The sequence below is a fragment of the Euleptes europaea genome, chromosome 16 (assembly GCF_029931775.1).
Source record: "Euleptes europaea isolate rEulEur1 chromosome 16, rEulEur1.hap1, whole genome shotgun sequence".
In the NCBI taxonomy this organism is placed as follows: Eukaryota; Metazoa; Chordata; class Lepidosauria; order Squamata; family Sphaerodactylidae; genus Euleptes; species Euleptes europaea.
The window spans coordinates 47,589,508-47,609,706 of NC_079327.1; the positions used below are offsets into that span (position 1 = coordinate 47,589,508).

The following is a 20,199-nucleotide window of genomic DNA, read 5'->3' on the forward strand; positions in this document are numbered from 1 at the left end:
ATTCGCAGCGGTAGTTTCCACAACAGCCATCTGGTTGGCAAGCTGAAGAAGGTTTTTTCCGAAACGTGTTCTTTCCACCTACCTGCTATTATTACACTAGCTAATTTGTCTCTTTCATCCTGGTTTTCAGTGATTATTCTGTGACTGCTGTCACAATTGATAAATAGTAGCCCTGAGTGGCTTATTGATAGATTGTAGCCCTGTGAGGCTTTTTGCAAACTTTTTTTTGTGTAATTATGTGTGCTGTAACACATTACTCTTGAGTTACTTACTTCTGTTTTGTTGATGAGAATTAAGCCCTGCGTGGCATTACTCCTGAGTAAATTTTCTTTCTACTCTTTAGTAAATTTACGCCCTGTGGGGCAACTTTTTGTATGCTGCAATATATTACTCTTGAGTAAATTTGTTTTCTAGTCCAGAGTAAATTTACTTTCTGCTTTGTTGATGATTGAAGTATACAATTTTGTTCTTATAATTATTGCTATATATATATATACACACACACACATATACATATACATATATATATATATAAACTTTTCTTTGCAATTGAGCCTCGTACTGCCTTCTCTTTCAGACTTCCTGGCAGTTGGCAACCCTAGTTGGGAAAGACCTCTGCCTGGGACCCTGGAGAGCCGCTGGCTTGTAAATTTACAGTTCCGTTTTTACAGATAGACGCACATCCGTTGTGTTTATGCATTCCCAATAGACAAAGCTTCTGCGAAATGGGATTTGCACCGGGTTCCCATCTTGGGGATTACAATCTTGACCACGAAAATACCGTGCTCTAACCCGACTCTCAGCGCATGAGACCGGGCGCTTTCTTATCACCCTCAAGCTCGGGCAGACGTGTTCACCCGAAGCGTCTGGAAGTTTATCTTGTGTCCTGTTAATTCTCAGAACTTTGAATTTCACTTTGTATATTTTCTCGGGACTTTCTGTTGACACCATACCTTTGTTCTGCAATGTTTGATTTTGCCTGTTATTTTGAATAATCACCAATTAGCTATCAGTGCTGTCCTTTGTTTTTCACTACCTGGCAGTTAGCAACCCTAATCATCAGCTATATTTCCTTCTACAGACTCCTCAATTTCCAGGGCGGGAGGGGAGTATGGGGCTGAACCTGGTCCAGGTCCGTACATAGTAATCTATATGAAATTATTTATATTTCCAAAAACCACCTTCCACCAGCAATTAAACATGTGGTCTTAAATCTATAAAGTTTTCCACTCTATATTGAAGCAACCAAGATTGAAAATAAAATCAGGTGGCTTTGTAACACCATTTAAAACAAATTGATTTTTATGAGTAACAAGAGGGAGCACTGAAGAGCAGCTAACTACAGAGAGAACCAATGAAAAGAAATACATCCAGCCTACACACTGCTAGAAATCTGCTACACTGAATGTATTTTTTCTTATTGGTGCTGCCTGGGTGAACTCATCAGCTATAATGTCAAGAGTAATCTCCTGGGTTATTTCCCCCTCTTTTTTATTAGGAATCTTTCCATAGTGGTTGTAGTAGTTTATATCTCAATCAGAGAAAATGCATTCTATAGCATGAGAGGAATGATGTCATGAATGATGTTTGATTCCCCACTCCTCTACCTGAGCGGCGGAGGCTAATCTGGTGAACTGGATGTGTTTCCCCACTCCTACACATGAAGCCAACTGGATGACCTGGGGCTAGTCACACTCTCTCAGCCACACCTACCGTGTTTCCCCGAAAATAAGACACTGTCTTATATTTATTTTTCCTCAAGAAGACACACTATGGCTTATTTTCAGGGGATGTCTTATTCCGAGGGAATCAGAACTGTCCTCCCTCTCGGCTCCCGTTCTCCCCTTACCACCCCCAGAGGCCCAGGCGCGCTGGTTGCCGTGCCTTTGAAGTGGCCGTGGGAGACTGCATCTGCTCAGCTGGGCTCCTCCTGTCTTCCCCGCCCCCAGAGACCCGGGCACGCTGGTTGCAGAGCCTTTGAAGCGGCTGCGGGAGACCGCCTCTGCTGAGCTGGGCTCCTCCTGGTCTTTTCCACCCCAGCCCCGGGCACGCTGGTTGCCGGGCCTTTGAAGCAGCCGCGGGAGACTGCATCTGCTCAGCTGGGCTCCTCCTGGTCTTCTCCACACCAGCCCCGGGGTGCCTTATTTTCGGGGTATGGCTTATATTAAGCAAATGCTTAGAAATGCTGCTACGGCTTATTTTATGGGTATGTCTTATTTTCGGGGAAACACGGTACCTCACAGGGTGTAAGTACTATACTTACTCATAGTACTTACCAGGTACTATGTGGGGATCCTGACTATCTTCAGCCCCTGCAGTGGCCCCTATGCTGCAAAATGAGTGCCATTCTGCTTTCTGTTGTTTTTTTTCTTAATGTTCACGGGGCCGTTAAATTGTCAAATTGTTGACCTGTAAATTGTTTTATTTTTATGATTTTATTTTATTATATTCATTATTATGTTGTTAGCTGCCCTGAGCCTAGCCTTGCCCAGGGAGCGAGGGTGGGATACAAAACTAAACAAATGAATAATTTAAGGGTAGTGTGCAGCTCAAAGTGCCTCTAATAGGTTACCAGTAACCATGAGAAAACCAAATCTTTTCCAAAAGAAGACTTCGAGTTTGTCTAGGAAAATATAGAGGTACAGGTTAGCAATGAAGCTATGTTGTCTTAATGTACATCTTTAATCTGTGGAAATGTAAAATTGGTGATTCCTAATTTTGTTGGCTTTGGTTGTAAACATCTACCCTGTATGGTCAGTTTCTGTTTTACCTGTTTTATCTGGCATACTAGCCACAAATAAAATTTATTATTTATTTATTTAATTTATTTATTTAGAGGTACACGAATTGAAAAGGTACTCAAGTATAGGAACACTGACATTGTTGTATTCAGAAGGATGTGTGTACGAAGAGTTAGGATTGAAAGTGAAAATGAGTCAAGCCTCTGGTTGAATGAGAACTGAACGTCAACGCACAACATCCTGCTTATATTCCAAACCCAACCACCCGGGGCCACGCCCCCCATGTCCGTGATTGGGTGGCTGGAGTTCACAGTCCAATGAGAAACAAAGGTGAAGGAGCCTGGAGAAAACCACAAGCTCAACATGAGCTTTGCTTTTTATTGCATACATTACAGGGATAAAGAGGGATTTAAATAAGGGCAGAGGAGATTTTTTTTAATAGAAAAGGAATGAACAGTGAGAAGGAGTTTTCTGTGTGGCAAGGAAATGACTCAAAGTCCCCGAGAAAGAAAAGCAGGGTGAGAAGCCACTGTGCAAGTGGAGAGCATGAGACTGCACAGTTTTGGCTGGCAATGCAGCCTGTGGCAATAGGAAGGCACGAGGATGTCCCATCAGTGAATCAGTCTCCTGCCCAAGGTTTTGGCCACTCATTAGCATAGCCTAAGAAGACCCTTGACCTTATCTTCTGCAATGCAAAGAATTGCTAGCTCCTGAAATGGCTGCCAAGGCCAATTTAGTCAGGATGGAGTCAGGGCAGACAGCACATATCTAGGAAGGGGGTCCTTGGTAACACTCTCCCCACCCATTGCTGAAGATAAAATGGAGATGGAAACTTTGTCTAAGGCAGGGCACACTAGGACACAGTAATATTGCAGTTATTACAATCCCATCTGTGAAGGCAAACCATAATTCTCTTAATCCCCTACTTACATCAAGGTTTGTGTTGCAGGCTACAGGAAGTACTTTCTTCAGTCCAACCACTGAGGCCTTCTGATTGCTAGATGGATTTCACCAGATCTTTTAATATTTCCTTTCCCTCCCCCCTCTTGGCTCTCTCTCTCTCGTTTCTTCACAGATACTGACGGTTCCCTCCCTCTCTTATCTTTACAAAAACAAACATACAAAACCAGCCCCATGCCTCTTGTGAACTTGCTAAATTGCTACAAACAGGACTGGCTGAACTTGACAGCCTAAGCCCTCTTCCAGTTTTTCCTTTGCAAAATCCCATTATATTTGCGCAAGTGATAGTGAGGGATGGCTCTTGTATTCCCAGCAATGTTGTTTTCCTCATTATCATAATCCTTCTTTGGATTTTTTGTGAACTGGCACTGTTGCAGCTAAGCATCCATTCTCTACTAGTTGCCTTGGTAATTTCGTCAAAAAAATTTTTTTTAGCAGAAGCTGCACCTGGCTGCTTCCCAATTCTGTCTCAGGTTGTCCCTATTTTTCCCCATAAAGAATACATTACATGTCATTTTTTTATAGAAGAGAAGGAAGTGGAATAGGTAGCACAGCTATTTTATTGAAGGAAACTTATGCCTTCTGTTTTACCACTTCATTCAACACTGCAGTCCTAAAAGCACTTTCCCAGGAGTAAGTCCCATTGAGGAGATTTGCTTAAGATTGCAAAGGAAGGCTGCTTTGGAAAACAATCTATCCATCTATCTATCATAGCTTTCTCCATTATCCCTTCTGAGACCTTTACAATTTACTTCTGCAACTTATTTAGCACTTGCTTGGTTAGTGTGCTACCCCAAAAAAATTAACAACACCCCCTTGACCTCCCACTATCTTACTCCTGATAGCACATCTATCTATGCTCTTTTTATCTTTGATCTTTAGAATGCTTACGGAAATAAATCAACTTACGAGACTTTTGTGAAAATGTATTTATGACCAGGAGCTTTGGTGTTGACATAAAACCCTTTGACAGTACTGGGAACTTAGACCGTAATGAAATCCCTAGACTTCTGATGGGCAATGGCACTTGGTGGTCGGTAGAGCCCCCAGCATTACATTAGTGCTGAATAACGGCATGAGGCCTTGTCCTGAAATGCATTATCCTTTAGGTCGGCTGGTACCCAAAAAGGCTTTCTCAAAATAGAATAATTCACAGTGGGTCGCCGTGTTCGTCTGTCTGCAGTAGTAGAAAAGGGCCAGAGTCCAGCAGCACCTTAAAGACTCACAAAAATATTTTCTGGCAGGGTGTGAGCTTTCGTTAGCCACAGCTCACTTCTTCAGATACATCTAGAATGGGAATCCATCTGTCTTTAATTCACAGTGGGTCGCCGTGTTAGTCTGTCTGCAGTAGTAGAAAAGGGCCAGAGTCCAGTAGCACCTTGAAGACGAACATAAATATTTTCTGGTAGGGTAGGAGCTTTTCTGAGCCACAGCTCACTTCTTCACATTCAGTATCTGAAGAAAATTCACAGTGGGTCGCCGTGTTAGTCTGTTTGCAGTAGTCAAAAAGGGCCAGAGTCCAGGAGCACCTTAAAGACTAACAAAAATATTTTCTGGTAGGGTGTGAGCTTTCGTGAGCCACAGCTCACTTCTTCAGATACAGCTAGAATGTGAATCCGATGATCTGTATCTGAAGAAGTGAGCTGTGGCTCCCGAAAGCTCCTACCCTACCAGAAAATATTGTTGTTAGTCTTCAAGGTGCTCCTGGACTCTGGCCCTTTTCAAAATAGAATGCGATAGAAGCATTAATTGTTCTCCACCACCCATCACATAGTGAGCTTACAGCCGCTAACACTAAAATAAACAACTCTTTCAAGTTCCATTGATTCCGATAGCCTTCCAGCGTTGAACTAAAACGTACGTGGAACAGAATGAAAAACACGGACTTTTTTCCTCCTCTCTGCGCACCAGGGCTTTTCTGAGCCAGCCCCTCCTCAGCCCACGCAGAGATGCATGAAAAGAAACGAGAACCCCCCTCCCCTCCCCTCCCCCGCCTGCCCTGCTTCCTCAGGCGCGCCTCGCAGTCGGAGGGCGACCCCCCCCCTTCCTTCCCCCCTTGCAAGTCGGGCAAAGCGGGAGCAAGCGGGCGCCTCCTGGAATCGTTGCCCGACCCACCGCGGCTACCCAGGAGTCTTCACAGCCCCCCCCCCCATCATCATCATCATCATCACGACCAGGCGAGCGAGCGCGCGCGCTGCTTCCCTCGGTGATTCAGCCGCTGAAGGGGAAGGGCCGCCGCCGCGCACCCGCGCCTGACCCCCTGCCCAGCCCCCTGCCCAGGGCGCGGAGGGGCGGCCCCCCCTGCAGCTCTATTTCGGCTGGAGAGCTCTCGTCATTTCCGCCAGGCTCTCTCCGGCGAGCGCAAGGAGGGGAAGGGGCCCAGAGGAGGGACCCGCTTGGCTGCCGCCGCCCACCTTTGCGCCCTCCTCGGCTCAGCGCCGGGGGACGCTCCGGCCGGCCCGCGGGTCCCCGGAGGGGGGCGGGAGGGGGGAGGAGGCGCCGGAGCGCGCAGCCCCCTCCCCCGGCTCCCCGCCGAGGGGAAGAGAGGGGCAGGAGAGCGGGGGGCGCGCGCGCGCTCCCAGGCGCAGCCGGCGGAGAGGAGCCGGCCGAGGGAGGCGCGCCTTGGAGAGCATCCCTCCATCCATCCCTCCATCCCTCCTTCCTCCCTGCGCTGAGGCTCGTCGCGTCGCCCCGGCCGGCGGGTCCGGGCGAGGGGCCGGGCGAGGGGCGGGGAGGGGCCTGCCGCCCTCCCGGGGACCCCCGCGCTCGCCGCCTCGCCCCCCACCACCACCACCCCCCGCTCGTCCAGGGGCAGCTCCCCTCATGGCGCTCATTATGGAACCCGTCAGCAAGTGGACCCCCAGCCAAGTGGTGGATTGGATGAAAGGTAAACGGGGAGCCCCGGCCCCCCTCACCCCCCCTCACCCCCCTCGCCCCCCCCTCCCCGAGGTGGCGCCTGGGTTGTGGCTGAGGGCAGGGCGCCCTTTCCCCCAAACTGGACGCTGCCCGAGGCGGTCTGGAGAGTGAAGCGGCGACCCCCCCCCCCCAATTCGGCCTCCAGCTGACCCTCCCGCGCGCCGAGGGGTCCGTGGCCGCGCAGCCCTCGGCTCCGTCGGCAGGTGCGCGGAGAGGAGGGGCGCTGCTGACCCCCGGGGGGCCGCTGACTCCGCTGACCCCCGGGGCGCCGCTGACCCCCGGGGGGCCGCCTGGGCAGTGGGGCGAAGGCGCGCGGCGGCTGGAGCCTCCTTTCTCCCCTGTTCCAGCCAGGATGCAGCCAGGATCGAACGCAGTTCGATCCTGGCTGCATCCTGGCTGGAACAGGGGAGAAAGGAGGCTCCAGCCGCCGCGCGCCTTCGCCCCACGCTGCGGATGTCCGGTCCCGATCTTATTCGAGCAACGCAAGGGGACCGGGCGCTTGACCCGCATCTTCTTTCCAGGCGTTTTTTTCTTCTTCCCCCCCTTCCCGTTTATTTTAATTTTGCCTAACCGCGCGGATGAGTCTTCCTCCCGTAGTAACGCTGGCTCAGCGCGTTCAGCTTCTCTCCGATCCAAGCTCAAAGGGGATGCCGCCGAGCTAGCGATTGGAAACGACGGGGTGCAAAGGGGATTTAAAAAAAAAACCCAACCCCGTGCAGATGTTGTGATTGTGTTTGGGGCGGGAGCTCAAATGCAACCCGGTGACAAGGCAGAGGGCGACCATGAAGGCCCACGGGGCAATACAACTGGGATACAAGCTCAAATGGGATGCCGCCGATCTAGTAGCAATTGAAAACGATGGGGTGCAAAGGGGATTAAAAAAACAAACCCCAAGCAAATGTTGTAATATTAGATTGTGTTTGTAGCAGGAGCTAAAATGCAACCCAGTTGCAAGGCAGAGGGCAACCGCGAAGGCCCACGGGGCAATACAACTGGAATACAAGCTCAAAGGGAATGCCGCCGATCTAGTAGCAATTGAAAACGATGGGGTGCAAAGGGGATTAAAAAAACAAACCCCAAGCAAATGTTGTAATATTAGATTGTGTTTGTAGCAGGAGCTAAAATGCAACCCAGTTGCAAGGCAGAGGGCAACCGTGAAGGCCCACGGGGCAATACAACTGGGATACAAGCTCCAATGGGACGCCGCCGATCTAGTAGCAATTGGAAACGATGGGGGGCAAAGGGGATTAAAAAAACAAACCCCAAGCAAATGTTGTAATATTAGATTGTGTTTGTAGCAGGAGCTAAAATGCAACCCAGTTGCAAGGCAGAGGGCAACCGTGAAGGCCCACGGGGCAATACAACTGGAATACAAGCTCAAAGGGAATGCCACCAATCTAGTAGTAATTGAAAACGATGGGGGGCAAAGGGGATTAAAAAAACAAACCCCAAGCAAATGTTGTAATATTAGATTGTGTTTGTAGCAGGAGCTAAAATGCAACCCAGTTGCAAGGCAGAGGGCAACCATGAAGGCCCACAGGGCAATACAACTGGAATACAGTGCTGTAACAAGCCTTGCGATTGGGGAGGACGGGGAGAGTGACAGGAGAGATAATGAAGAGCAGGTGCCAAGGCACGGTAGTGCCTCTTGAGGAGAGGGGCAGGAATGACACCTTTGGGGAGATGGTGTCAACTTGATCTAGCCGAGAAGAGAGCAGCTGGAATGGCAGCCTCTCATGAGTGTGAGAATATGCGAGGCTGAACATAGGGGGGTGGGGCTAAAATAGAAGCTTCTCATCTTGGGACGCATGGCTGCTATTAGCGGGTGGGTGGGGGAGCAACAGAAGAGGCAGTCTTTGTATTCTTTGGGATTGTGAATCAGTAGGGGAAGTGTGTTTTGAAATGATTGAGCAGACCAATAGCTGTTGTGTGTGCAGGGAGGCGTGAGAGAACAGTCAGGTATCCTTTAAGATGCCATATGTAATAATTCATACTACGACCCCTGGCTCTTCCACTTGCTTTCCAGTTATAGTACACCTGTAGTCAGAAGGGGGTGTCAGACTGTTATTTCAGACTGCTCTATAAGAGCAGCTGAGCTGCTATGGCACTCACTCTCAACAGCTGTCTTTTTTGTCATTCCCCTGTAGCTCTTTTAACCCCGCTGGCATGTCTTGCATTTATCTTCCGGCTGGCATTGCTGTTTCTTTTAATATCTGTTCCTGTCAACTTTCTTTATCTTTCAGCTATATCATTTGCTATATTCATACTGCTTTTATTTATTTAAAACATTTATTAGCTGCCTTTCTCCCTTGCAGAACTCAAGGCAGTTTACAATATAAATAAAACAGCATTAAAATACAACTAAAACAATTATAAAACCCATAAAATAATAGTTTTCAAACTTCAATTAGGACTGCCAATAATAAAAACTAAATCACTCAAAATGCAGTCCTGAATTAAACTGTCTTCGATTACCTGCTGAAGATTGAAAATGAGGCGGCCAGGAGCATCTCCCCAGGGAGGTTGTTCCATACTTGTGGGGCTGCTATGGAAAAGGCCTTATTGTATACCCACCAAATTAGCATCTTTAATTGGTGGGATAGTTAGGAGGGCATCTCACCACTAACTTAATTCCTGGGCAGGAACGTATGGGACAAGACCATTTAGGGCTTTGAAGGATAAAACTAACAATTTGAATTGGGCTCGGGAGCGGATCATTAGCTAGTGGAATTGCGTTAAAATAGTTGGCCCTGTGTAGCCACAGCATTGTACACTAGCTGCAGCTTCTGAACACTGTTCAAGGGTATCCCCAAGTAGTCCAATCTTGATGTAACTAAGGCTTGGGTCACTGTGGCTGGATCTGACCAACCCAAGAACAAATGGAGTTGATGGATCAGCTCCTTCCTTCCTTCTTTCCTTCCTTTTTTTTTTTTGCTTTGTTAAGTCCAACACAGAGCTAGAGCTTGGAAGATCTGGAGTTTGGTGACTGCTCAGTTCACTGTTTCTTTTATTAATATGAGTGACAACAGTATAGAAGATGGACATTTTTAAGGGGGCTGTGTATGTGTTCATATTTTTTGGTGATATAAATTCTATAGCTGTAGCCGCGTTAGTCTTCAACAGCTAAAATAACTTCTCCACAAATACTGACATTTATTTATTTACTTAATTTGTACTGTGCTTTTCTCTACAGTGGGGATGCAAAGTAGCTTACATTGTTTCTTCTCCATTTTATCCTCACAACTCTGTGAGATAGGTTAGGCTGAGAGTGTGTGACGGGCCCAAGGTCACCCAACAAACTTCCATAGCAGAATAGGGATTTGAACATGTGTCTCGCAGATCCTAGTTTAACCACTGTACTGCATTGTGGTATAATCTTTTGTGAGTAAGAGGCCACTCTGTCAGAACCTAGAAGTTGCTTCACTAAAAAAAACTGAAGGACCCTTAACATTAATAGTCACATGCTATAAGTATGGTGTGCAGGCCAAGCCAAGAAGAAGACTTAGCATGTTTTACTTACCTAATTTTTTATCTTTTTCATCTTTCAGTTTTGTCTGGGAAGGGTTTGTTCACCTCGTTTCTCCTCTTTTTATTCCCCTTTCAATTGGCACCCCTCTTGAAAGAAGCAGGTTCTTGTTTTTATTTCCTTGTAGGTTTTGGTAGTGGCTTAGAAGAGAGGATGTGATCCAGACACGATTAGATATATTAAAGTCCCATATTTTATTTGAAGTCCCACTTTGTTCAGTAGGATTTATTCCTAATAATGTGTAATTATAATTACACCCTTGATTATGTGCTTAATTCTTGTCCATTGAAATAATTGGGATTTAAAAATATTTAACTTGGGTAATGGGTGCCCAGACTTTTAGTCAGTATACCTTTTGGAAGATCTTGTAAACTGTATATTCTGTTTCATGTATCGTTTTGTTAGTGTGTTGTGTCAGTAAACAAGTTTGGACATTTACCATGGGTATGCCCCCACCCCCAAATCTCAACTTACTAAATTTTAAGTATGGAATTTAAAAGTCAGCTCTGGTATCCCCAGTAGTCAGTCTTTGAGACCATCCCACATGAGGGTATAGTAGAAGTATCAGGGTACTGAGCTTGGACTCTCTGTACCGATTTATTGATTTAAGATATTTATACCCTTTTTTCCTCCAGAAAGGGACACAAAGTAGCATACAACATCATTCTCCTTCCTCACAGCCTCCACATTGTGAGGTAGGCAAGGCCAAGAGAGAGTAATTGAAGCAGGGTCACTGAAAGTTTCCATTTGTAGAGTGGAGATTTTTAACACGGGTCTTCCAGATCTCACTACACCATGCTAGCGAGAGGAGGGACTAGGCATAAACTCATTGTTCATATTGATGTTGCTTGCCTTGCGTATGTGATGCTAGTGATGATTAGCCTCTGCAAATCTTACAAAATCTGGATATCTGCCTCCCAAAAATGAAGATGACATAAACATATGCTTGTACTGTAAAAATGACCTAATTCTAATTTTCCCCACACTGTAATGGGACTATGCTATTGCGAACAAGCTCAGAGCAGGGTTCTCTTATTCCTGGATGGAGGTATCCATTTCTCTCCTCCCCTTCGTTTGAGCCCTGACAAAAGTGTCCCCCTTGCTGTAAGTCCTCTCTCTCTCTTGAGCAGACACTGAGAGGCACATAACCAGCCATCCATCTATTTATCTCCATTTTAAAGGCCAGACCAAGTTCCAGGTATGTGCCAGGTATGTGGTTATTTTGTTGAAGTAGGAGTTTGGATGGTGAGACTGAGTGAGTAGGGTTATCAGCCTCCAGGTGGAGCTTTGAGCTCTTCCAGAACTTACAGCTGATCTCCAGACTAAAGAGATCAGTTTTCCTGGAGGATATGTCAACTTTGGAGGATGAACTATGTATGATATTGCATCCCTGCTGAGCACACACACACATACTCCACTCTTCTCAGGCACCATCCCCAAAGTTCCAGGAATTTCTCATGCCTTAATAGCCTGTGGTACATAATTACTATCATTTATGTGGAATGGAGAGAATGGAAGGGATGGGGGCTGAACATGGTGCGATGGTTAAAAAGCTCAGATTTTTAAAAACCAGTTTTAAAAACTTAAATCTGGTTTGTTAAAATTTAAATTCAGTTTAACAAGGGACCAGTTTGCTCAATTGTAAGATTATAATTATTTACCCTCTACTTACCAAACACATATTTGAACATTGTATTTTTATCTTATGGAAAATAGACTGCTGTTCCCAGCTGTTCCCAGTAACTAGCATCTTTCTCTTCTGGATAATTTTCTGCCTTTAGATCTATCTCAACAAAACGCATGTGTGCTGCTTTTTGTGTGTCTAGTTAACATACTATGCAAAGGCAATAAGACATGTCCATTAAATAAGCAGTGTATTAACTTTTCTAAAATTAATAAAAATGTTATCTAAAACATTAAAGCCCACCCTTTCAGGTAATAAAATGTTGTTTAAGTTCTACTTTAAAATGTTTTCAAGATCAGATTTTTGCCATTGTTTAGGAAGTATAACAATTACTAATTGAGAATTTGATTTTGGCCAATCATTTAAATTGGCCTTCTTTCTTAAAGATTTGATTTAAATGGAAATGAAAGCATGTATACAAGTGCTATGGATAGGGTTGCCAACCTCCAGGTAGTAGCTGGAGATCTCCCACTATTACAAATGATCTCCAGCCGATCAAGATCAATTCACTGGGAGACAATGGCTACGTTGGCAATTGGACTCTGTGGCATTGAAGTCCCTCCCCAAACCCCACCCTCCTCTGGCTCCACCCCCAAAACCTCCCACCGGTGGCAAAGAGGTATCTGGTGACCCTAGCTATGGATATAATGGCTCAACATAGGGAAGCTGAAGAAGTGGTTTTTAGCACAATTATTTTGTGCAACAAACTCGTCACTGAAGCTTTCTGGCACCAAGTCAAACTGAGCCAGCCCTCCCAGACAATCAGTAGAAGAGTTCTGCTGTTGGTCCATCTACGTTCCCTGCATGTACTCCCTTTTAACTTCGTTGAGATCTTGTTTCAGTGATGGAAGCCATCCTGCTTACAGCTTGCTGAAGCTGTTTTCATTTCAGATGTACCAGACTGGAGAAAAAAGATTTCAAGCCCATGACAGTTTCATCCAGGAATGCTACCAATCAACTTCAGGGGATTAATCAGTTTGGGTTATGGGCAAGAAGACTTACCAAGGAAACATGCACATCATAGGGTAGCCAGGTCTGGGTTGGGAAATACCTGGAGATTTTGGGGGTGGAGCCTGAGGAGGGTGGGGTTTGGGGAGGACAGGGACATCAGTGGGGTATCATGCCATAGAGTCTACCTTTTGAAGTGGCCATTTGCTCCAGGTGACCTGATTTCTGTTGCCTGGAGATCAGCTGTAATAATGGGAGATCTCCAGATACCACCTAGAAATTGACAACCCTAGCTCATCAGTATGTGATACGTGCAAAGTGAGCCTAATTTCACCTGAGCACATCAAGTTGTTCACTACTATTGAAATAGCCATCTTTATGGCACTTTCTCCTTCCCATGATAACATGCTCAGTTGAACAGTCCTTTAGCATTCTGTGCAGTGAAGATATGGATATGCTTGACAATGAGTGAACGTCAGTTGTCTGGCATATATCTACTGAGAAGAAGAAAAAGAAAGAAAAGTCAAGGGAAAAAAATAAAATGAGTATTAACAGTATAAACCAAAACCCTTGGATTCGAGTTCTAATAAAAATCCACTTTGTATTTTATTTTGAAAGACTGACATTAATAAAGACTGGCTTCAGTCCTAATGCCTGTATCTAAGTCATAGCACATAGATTCTGTACAAAAGGTATGAAATGCAACCATGCATGGTTTGTATCTGGGCTGATTGTATTGTGAAGTAAGCTTTTGTGGGCTTGAGTCTACTTTGAAATCAATTCTTAGCAAGATTGTCAGGGAGACTTATCCACATATAACACTTTGCAGGAAGGAATCCCAGGAGTTATGTAGGCAATTATATTTATTTTAAACCAAATTTTACCCAACTTAGATTATAAATAAATAGAAATATACCATAAATTCATTATGATTCTTCTATGCAGTATTTCAATTGCTACAGCACGTATTCTTAAAACCTTTTAACTTCTTGTTTTAACAAAGACTACAAGACAGAATAGCTGTTACAAGTGAACAACTCTCTTTAAGTTTCCTATCATACAAGTTTCACAACAATGAGTTTTTATGTTGTAGCGGGATGAAGCATTGTTGTGAAATGCACTACAGAATATGAAATTATCTCTGTTGAGTACCTTGGTGATAGAAGTATGCTTTAACCTAAATTGCTCTTATTTAAAAGTATTGTTTATTTTGACATTGCTTTATACCATGTTTATCTTTTCCCCATCCATCCCCTCCCTGCTTTTAAAAATATCCTTCAGTTATGAAAGTATGAATGGTATTTCAGGAAATGCTTTCATTTATCTTCACTTATGATAATATTCTACATGTGAAACTAGAGTTGTCTCTAGGCTTAGTTGTCATCATATGATGAATAAATCCACTTAGTATTATGGGTATATTTTTCTATAAAGTTAGCATAATTAGATGACTATGACTTTTGAACAAGTGTTATATTGTAGCTGTTGTTCTCAGACTTCATGTTTTTTATGTGACTTTTTTATCAACTTTTAAAACATATAGTCACAGTTATTCCTGTCTTTGAACACAACCAGCTTTCTTTGGCCTAGGGACTGAATATTTGACTAACAAGTCACAGATTATAACACATTCTCGCAGTGCTACTCTGTGTGTATTTCTAAAGTAAAACCAATCCGTCCATCTCAGAAAATGTTATTTTGTTTGCATCACATAGTGATATGAAGGACATGGGGACTTCTTGTAGTTTTATGTGTGCCTTATTTTTGTATTTGTTAATCTTCGTAGTGCCTCCCAAGGATAACGTAGAGGAGAACAATATAAGCTTCTTTGGGTCCCTGTTGGGAAGAAAGATGGGGAATAAATTTAGTAAATAAATAGTATAATGGGAAATGTCAAGCTTCCTGTTGGAACTAGTCTGACAGTGTTTTGAGCCCTACCAGGTATGGTTGTCTAATTTTGATTTGTAGCAGGCAGTAAAAACCTACCCTTCATCTGGTTTGCCAAAGTCTCAGCCAACCCTATGGAGGCTTATACTATAGCAGTATGGCAACTTCTTTGCCAAAAGATAGTGCTAGAAAGGGAACAAAAACACTTCTACAAGAGAGGACATAATGGATTGTCAGCCCAATCTAAAGCCTCAGCACATCACCAACGGGTGTGGTCCTGGTGCTAGTCAGTATCCTGTGTATGCTCAGCACAAAGGAAATTTGTATCAGTCTCCATGGTGCTGAGAGTATATCAGTTGCTCGGGATTCCATAGCCATCACTGCAATCTACCAATCATGGCATGACATGCCAATGGAGGCCCTCATGAGAGCCAGTGATTGAAGCATCAGTGCCCACCAATGATGTCATGCTCCCGGTCATCAGCCTGCCATGGCCCATGCAGAACAAACAAGGAAAGAAACAAAGGCAGTGCAGGGTACCCTTGCAGGGTAGATCATGGTGTGATGACTAGGATTTCTGGGGGGGGGGAACCAATCCAGGATGCTTTGCAGAAAGGGTTTAAGTTGCCTTATGTGGCCACGTTCCCTTTTAACAGGTAAACACAATGAGAAGGAAGAATGGCCTCTCTAACTGCATCATGTACATGCCTCCATGGCTCATTTAGAAATGGTGACCACATAACAGAGCAGCTAGATGCAAACTGGAAGTGTGTGTTGTGTTGTAGGATCAAGAAATGATCAGCATTGCATTGTGAGTTGGCTCCATTCTGGCTTCTTTCTCCTGTATGGTTATAGATCATGATGGTTAGCCGTGTTAGTCTGTCTCTAGCAGTAGAAAAGAGCAAGAGTCCAGTATGTGACTCTTGTGAGCTGTGACTCACAAAAGCTCATACCCTGCCAGAAATTAAAGGTGCTACTGGACTTTTGCTCTTTTCTCCTGTATAATTGTCTGTAAAGAGTCCAGATGGATGGACAGTAATGACTAATGTTCTGCAGTAGCAGGAAACTTGTTCCAAAACCCTGCAAATGGTGCCCTCGGCCCCATCATGTTTGCCCAGCAGTAGCAAAGGTTACAGTTATTTATCTGATTTCTATTCTGCCTTCCCCCAACCAAGGTCAGGCTCAGGGCAGCTAACAGCCATACAAATAATAATTAAAATCAATCCTAAGTACAATATTTAACAATACATTAATAATTAATAACAAGAATAATTAAATATGTCTAAGATTACTTAAAAGATGGCATCTAAATTCCTCTTATGAGTGAGAAATACCCACATGGGACACAGCGAGTAACAGCAGGGGATGCAACACTAGGGTCCAGCAACGGAGGACAGTAGATGCAAAACTGTTGCTGCCCTCAACTGTAAGCCTGGCAGAATATCTCCATCTTACAGGCACCAGTATGATATCCCAGTAGCAGTGTGTTGCTTTATTGCCAGCATATCTTCAAGGATGGGGAGAAGGTCTTCTTTCTGCACTGAGCATTTTTGTGCTAGCCAACTATTGTGGGAGAAAAGGTTGGTTGCTGAGGCAATACACATGCTTGTACTGTTGATTTTAATGTAGCTACTCGCCCTGAGCCCAGCCATGGCTGGGAAGGGCAAATCAGAAATCGAACTAAATAAATAAAATTAAAATATTGAGAATACAGGAGATAATTTTTTTTAAATGAATCCAGACACAGAATGCCTAGCTTGCTTTTACTACCAAGTAAATTGAATATCTGTTGAAAACAATTGCTTTGAAACTGAAGATTTTTGGTGCCCATTTGGTTGAGTTATAAAGCTTCAGATTTCATCTTCCTTTCCCCGTCCTTCCTATAGATGCATTATTCATGTGAAGGTTTAAACTTTGCATCTTGTCTAGAAGGTTTTTGATAACATTTAGATGAATTTTATTTGGAAGGTACATACTGAAACATCGACGGTTTGGCTGGAGTGCAGGTTTTTTGGTTTTTTTTTTTTTTTACTAAATAAAGAATGAAACCTGTAACCATTTTCCAGACATGCTAGGACTATTAAGCTTGCTATATTTATAGCTCATGTACCGGTGGTAAAAATGGTAGGGGGACTGGGAATTTAATTCTGAGGTTCTAATTTTAAATTATATATCATTCTCTCTATATAAGGGGGAAGCGTCTTTAAATATTAAATAGTCACCCACCTTCAGAGGTTTTTCTTTTTTGATAAGTGTTTAGGATTTTAGAGGTACAGGAATTTCATTTAGAATGTTCAGTGGAAACTTGATCCTCAAGTTTCAGAATTCCAAGATGAATTTTACTTACATGAGGATTGACTTTTGGTATTTTCCCCAGTGCTACCTATATCTGTAAGCAGATATTTATTTTCTAAAGGCATAATTAACATTTTTCCTTGTATCCTTGTGACTCTGAGTTTTAATTATACATCACTAAAATGTAATTTGTGATAGCTGTGGCATATCTGTCAAGTGGCGTTTAGTGCCATTTTTTTTAAAGCTGAAATCAAATATCTGATTTTAATATCAAATGTTAGTCTATGCTTAACCATTCTAAGCCCGGTTGCCTTAGCAAACGTAGTACTGCACATTTAGCCTTTTGTCAGATAATTCAAAAAGCCAAATTCGAAATTGCATGTGACATATATAGGAATTTTGAGCTTCAATCTGATAATGCTTGGGAGTAAGTCATAGGGACTTAATTTCTAAGTTAACATTTATTGAATGAGGCTGTTTATTGTTCTCTCTGGAAAAAAAGCTTTGCTCTATGAGTAGGTCTTTTGTTAAATGGGCAATTTGTAGTGCATTAAATACTTGTTCTGCCTTTTTTTTTGGTCCATATTGTATTGTTTCTAAATTAGTTGGCATACATATGGAGTAAGAACATGTTTTCTCAGGAAACATCATTAACAGTTCAATTTAGTTTAATTCTGGTGGTTTGTATTTATATTTTGTACTTTTGACACTAAAGGTCTGTTTGGATGATCCAGTATAACAATGTTATAATTCCCTTCTATCTCAGACTTGTTTGTGTGATCCAGGGGTTCTCAGAGGCTAAAGAGAATGGCAAGTTGAGAGAGCACTAAGCAAATGCTTTATGCAAATAGCAAAGGAAAACATGTGATTGTTAAGCAAAAGTAGGTGATGTGAATTCACTGTGCTGGGTAACCAAAGCAAGAACCAAGACAGTCAGTGAGAGAGAGTAAGAAAAGTACTCTGGTATTTCTTACCTTTTTTTTTTTTTTTTTTTGCTGTCAACATCAGAGCTGACTTATGGCGACCCTGTGGGGTTTTCAAGGCAAGAGATGTTCAGAGGTGGTTTGCTATTGCCTGACTTTGCATTGTGACCCTGGACATCCTTGGTCTCCCCCATCCAAGTGCAAACCAGGGTCAACCCTACTTGTCTTCTGAGATCTGATAAGATCAGGCTAGCCTGGCCTATCCAGGTCAGGGCTTTCTTATTTTAAAGGGTACTTAATCTAGAGTAATTACTTTGTACTTCATATTTGGGAAGACAGTTGTCTGTATATCTTGATTATTCTTTGCAAACAAGGTATTGTCGAGATTAACTTAAAACAGAAGTGAAATGTTATCAGGAACACACAATTCCTCCCCCCTTTCATGTAAGTGGCCAGGATGAATGTTTCTGTCATTGTGGGATAGCTCCATTTGTGTTTGATGCAATGGCATTGATGTGTAGATTAGCCACAGTTTGATACATTTTAGAACACTTGGAAAAGTAATGATTTCTGTGGCAGGATTTGTTTGGCATTTCCTTTATTTGCTTACAACATAAGAGAGGTGAATGATGTAGGTTGTTCTGGTCACCACTGGGGAGAAAGGCAGAGTATAAGTAAATAAATTTATTTTGCCTTTCAAAATCTCACAAATTTATTTATTAATTTACTTTATATCCTGCCTTTCTCGCCATTGGGACCCAAGCAAATCAAAGCATAATGGCTAAACAAAAGAATGAAGGAGTCTGGCTTTTCCAAATGTAATAGATTATTACGTATCTGTTCAACTTTGTAGTATGGCCCAATGATTTAAACCAGAGTTTGACTAATCCCAGGCACCAAGTTGTCTTGTTGCCTGGAAATTTCATTGTGGTGTTCAGTATTTTCAGCAGTGATTTTATTATAGTGTCTCATGGTGATTCTCAGTAGAAATACAGATATTTTTTAATCATTTCCCATCAGAATAAGTTTTGTTGTATGACATAAAAATTTCATGTGTGTTATTGCTTGTTTATATGCTGACTTTGTGCCCCCAGTGGTGGAGGATGAATTCATCTCTGAACTAGTTGCTTTCTATACTGGCTCCACTATTGAGTTAAATGAGCTTTTTAAAGCAGTAATGAAGTTACGAGAAACTCCAGTTTATGTTAGGGTTAGAGGCTAGCTTTTTGTTATAGTGATGACAACCAGCATCATTCCCGTATTCCTTCATATAATACAATGATTTTGTTACAAGAAACTGTGAAGAGATTAGGATTAGGTTTTATAGCAGCAATAATTAGAAAAATGTGGTCATTACAACACAGAACCCTCAAGGCTAAAAAATGAGTCTGGCTCCTAAATTTTTTGGATGGCTCCTCAAGTCAAAGAAAATTTGGCAAGGCTTGGTTTAACCAAGATAGGATATGAGCTTTAACAGTTTTATGCTGCTAGGCCTCTGGATGCAATTCTATGGACTGTTATAGAAGAGCTAAAGAGGGTGGCTGGATAAATTCCTTCCTAATAATTAAAAAGGTAAAGATCCCCTGGGCAAGCACTGGGTCATTCCTGATCCATGGGGTGACGTCACATCCCGATGTTTTCTAGGCAGACTTTGTTTACGGGGTGGTTTGCCAGTACCTTCCTAACAGATTGATAGTTATTTGGCCATGATAGTGCTAATGTAAAGTAAAGAACTTGTTGTTTTTTAATTGTTAAAATTGTCAAATGATATTTACATCCAACTTTTTGGACCAAATATATCCACAGAGTGGATTACAAACAGTCTAAAAAGATATAAAATCTAAGTCATTCTGAGTATTAAAAAAACCCAAAAACTAGCCAACAAAAAAATAAACCAACTACTATATCCTGTGTGTGTGTGTTTGGAGGGGATAGTTCCTGCTTACTTAATTCTGAATTTGCAGTTTAGCACAGTTGCCTTGTAGTGTTAACTACTGAGGTTTGGGCTAGGTGAGTGGGTAGTTGCTCATCTAGATCTGAACTTGAATGGTACAGCACCTTCATAATAACAAAAAAAACCCTTTATGGTTTGCATCCAGCAAAAAAGCTTGCACAAGGAGTTGGCATAGTGAATTTTTCCTTGCTTTCCCGTTCCTCCAATAGTCCAGTAGTACCATAGACCAGGGGGTGGAGTGAGGAGGTGGAGGACTTTTTCTTTGAAGGCTTGTTTTAGGCTGTTTTATGGTGTAAGAGATTCAACCATTTTTGTGCCTTGTCCTAGACTTGACATGTTTGTTTGTTGGGCAATGGAGGAAGAAG

General features: G+C 43.1%; 1 protein-coding gene across 6 annotated transcripts in view; it reads left to right on the forward strand.

The window, feature by feature from the left end:
- The first annotated feature begins 6,524 nt into the window (after positions 1 to 6,524).
- Positions 6,525 to 20,199, forward strand: part of CNKSR2 (connector enhancer of kinase suppressor of Ras 2) — a 227,681-nt gene continuing 214,006 nt past the window's right edge. For all 6 annotated transcript variants that reach the window (XM_056861670.1, XM_056861672.1, XM_056861671.1 and 3 more), the window contains exon 1: positions 6,525 to 6,588. In XM_056861670.1, the coding sequence (XP_056717648.1) occupies positions 6,525 to 6,588 (64 nt within the window). The remainder of the gene's footprint in view (positions 6,589 to 20,199) is intronic.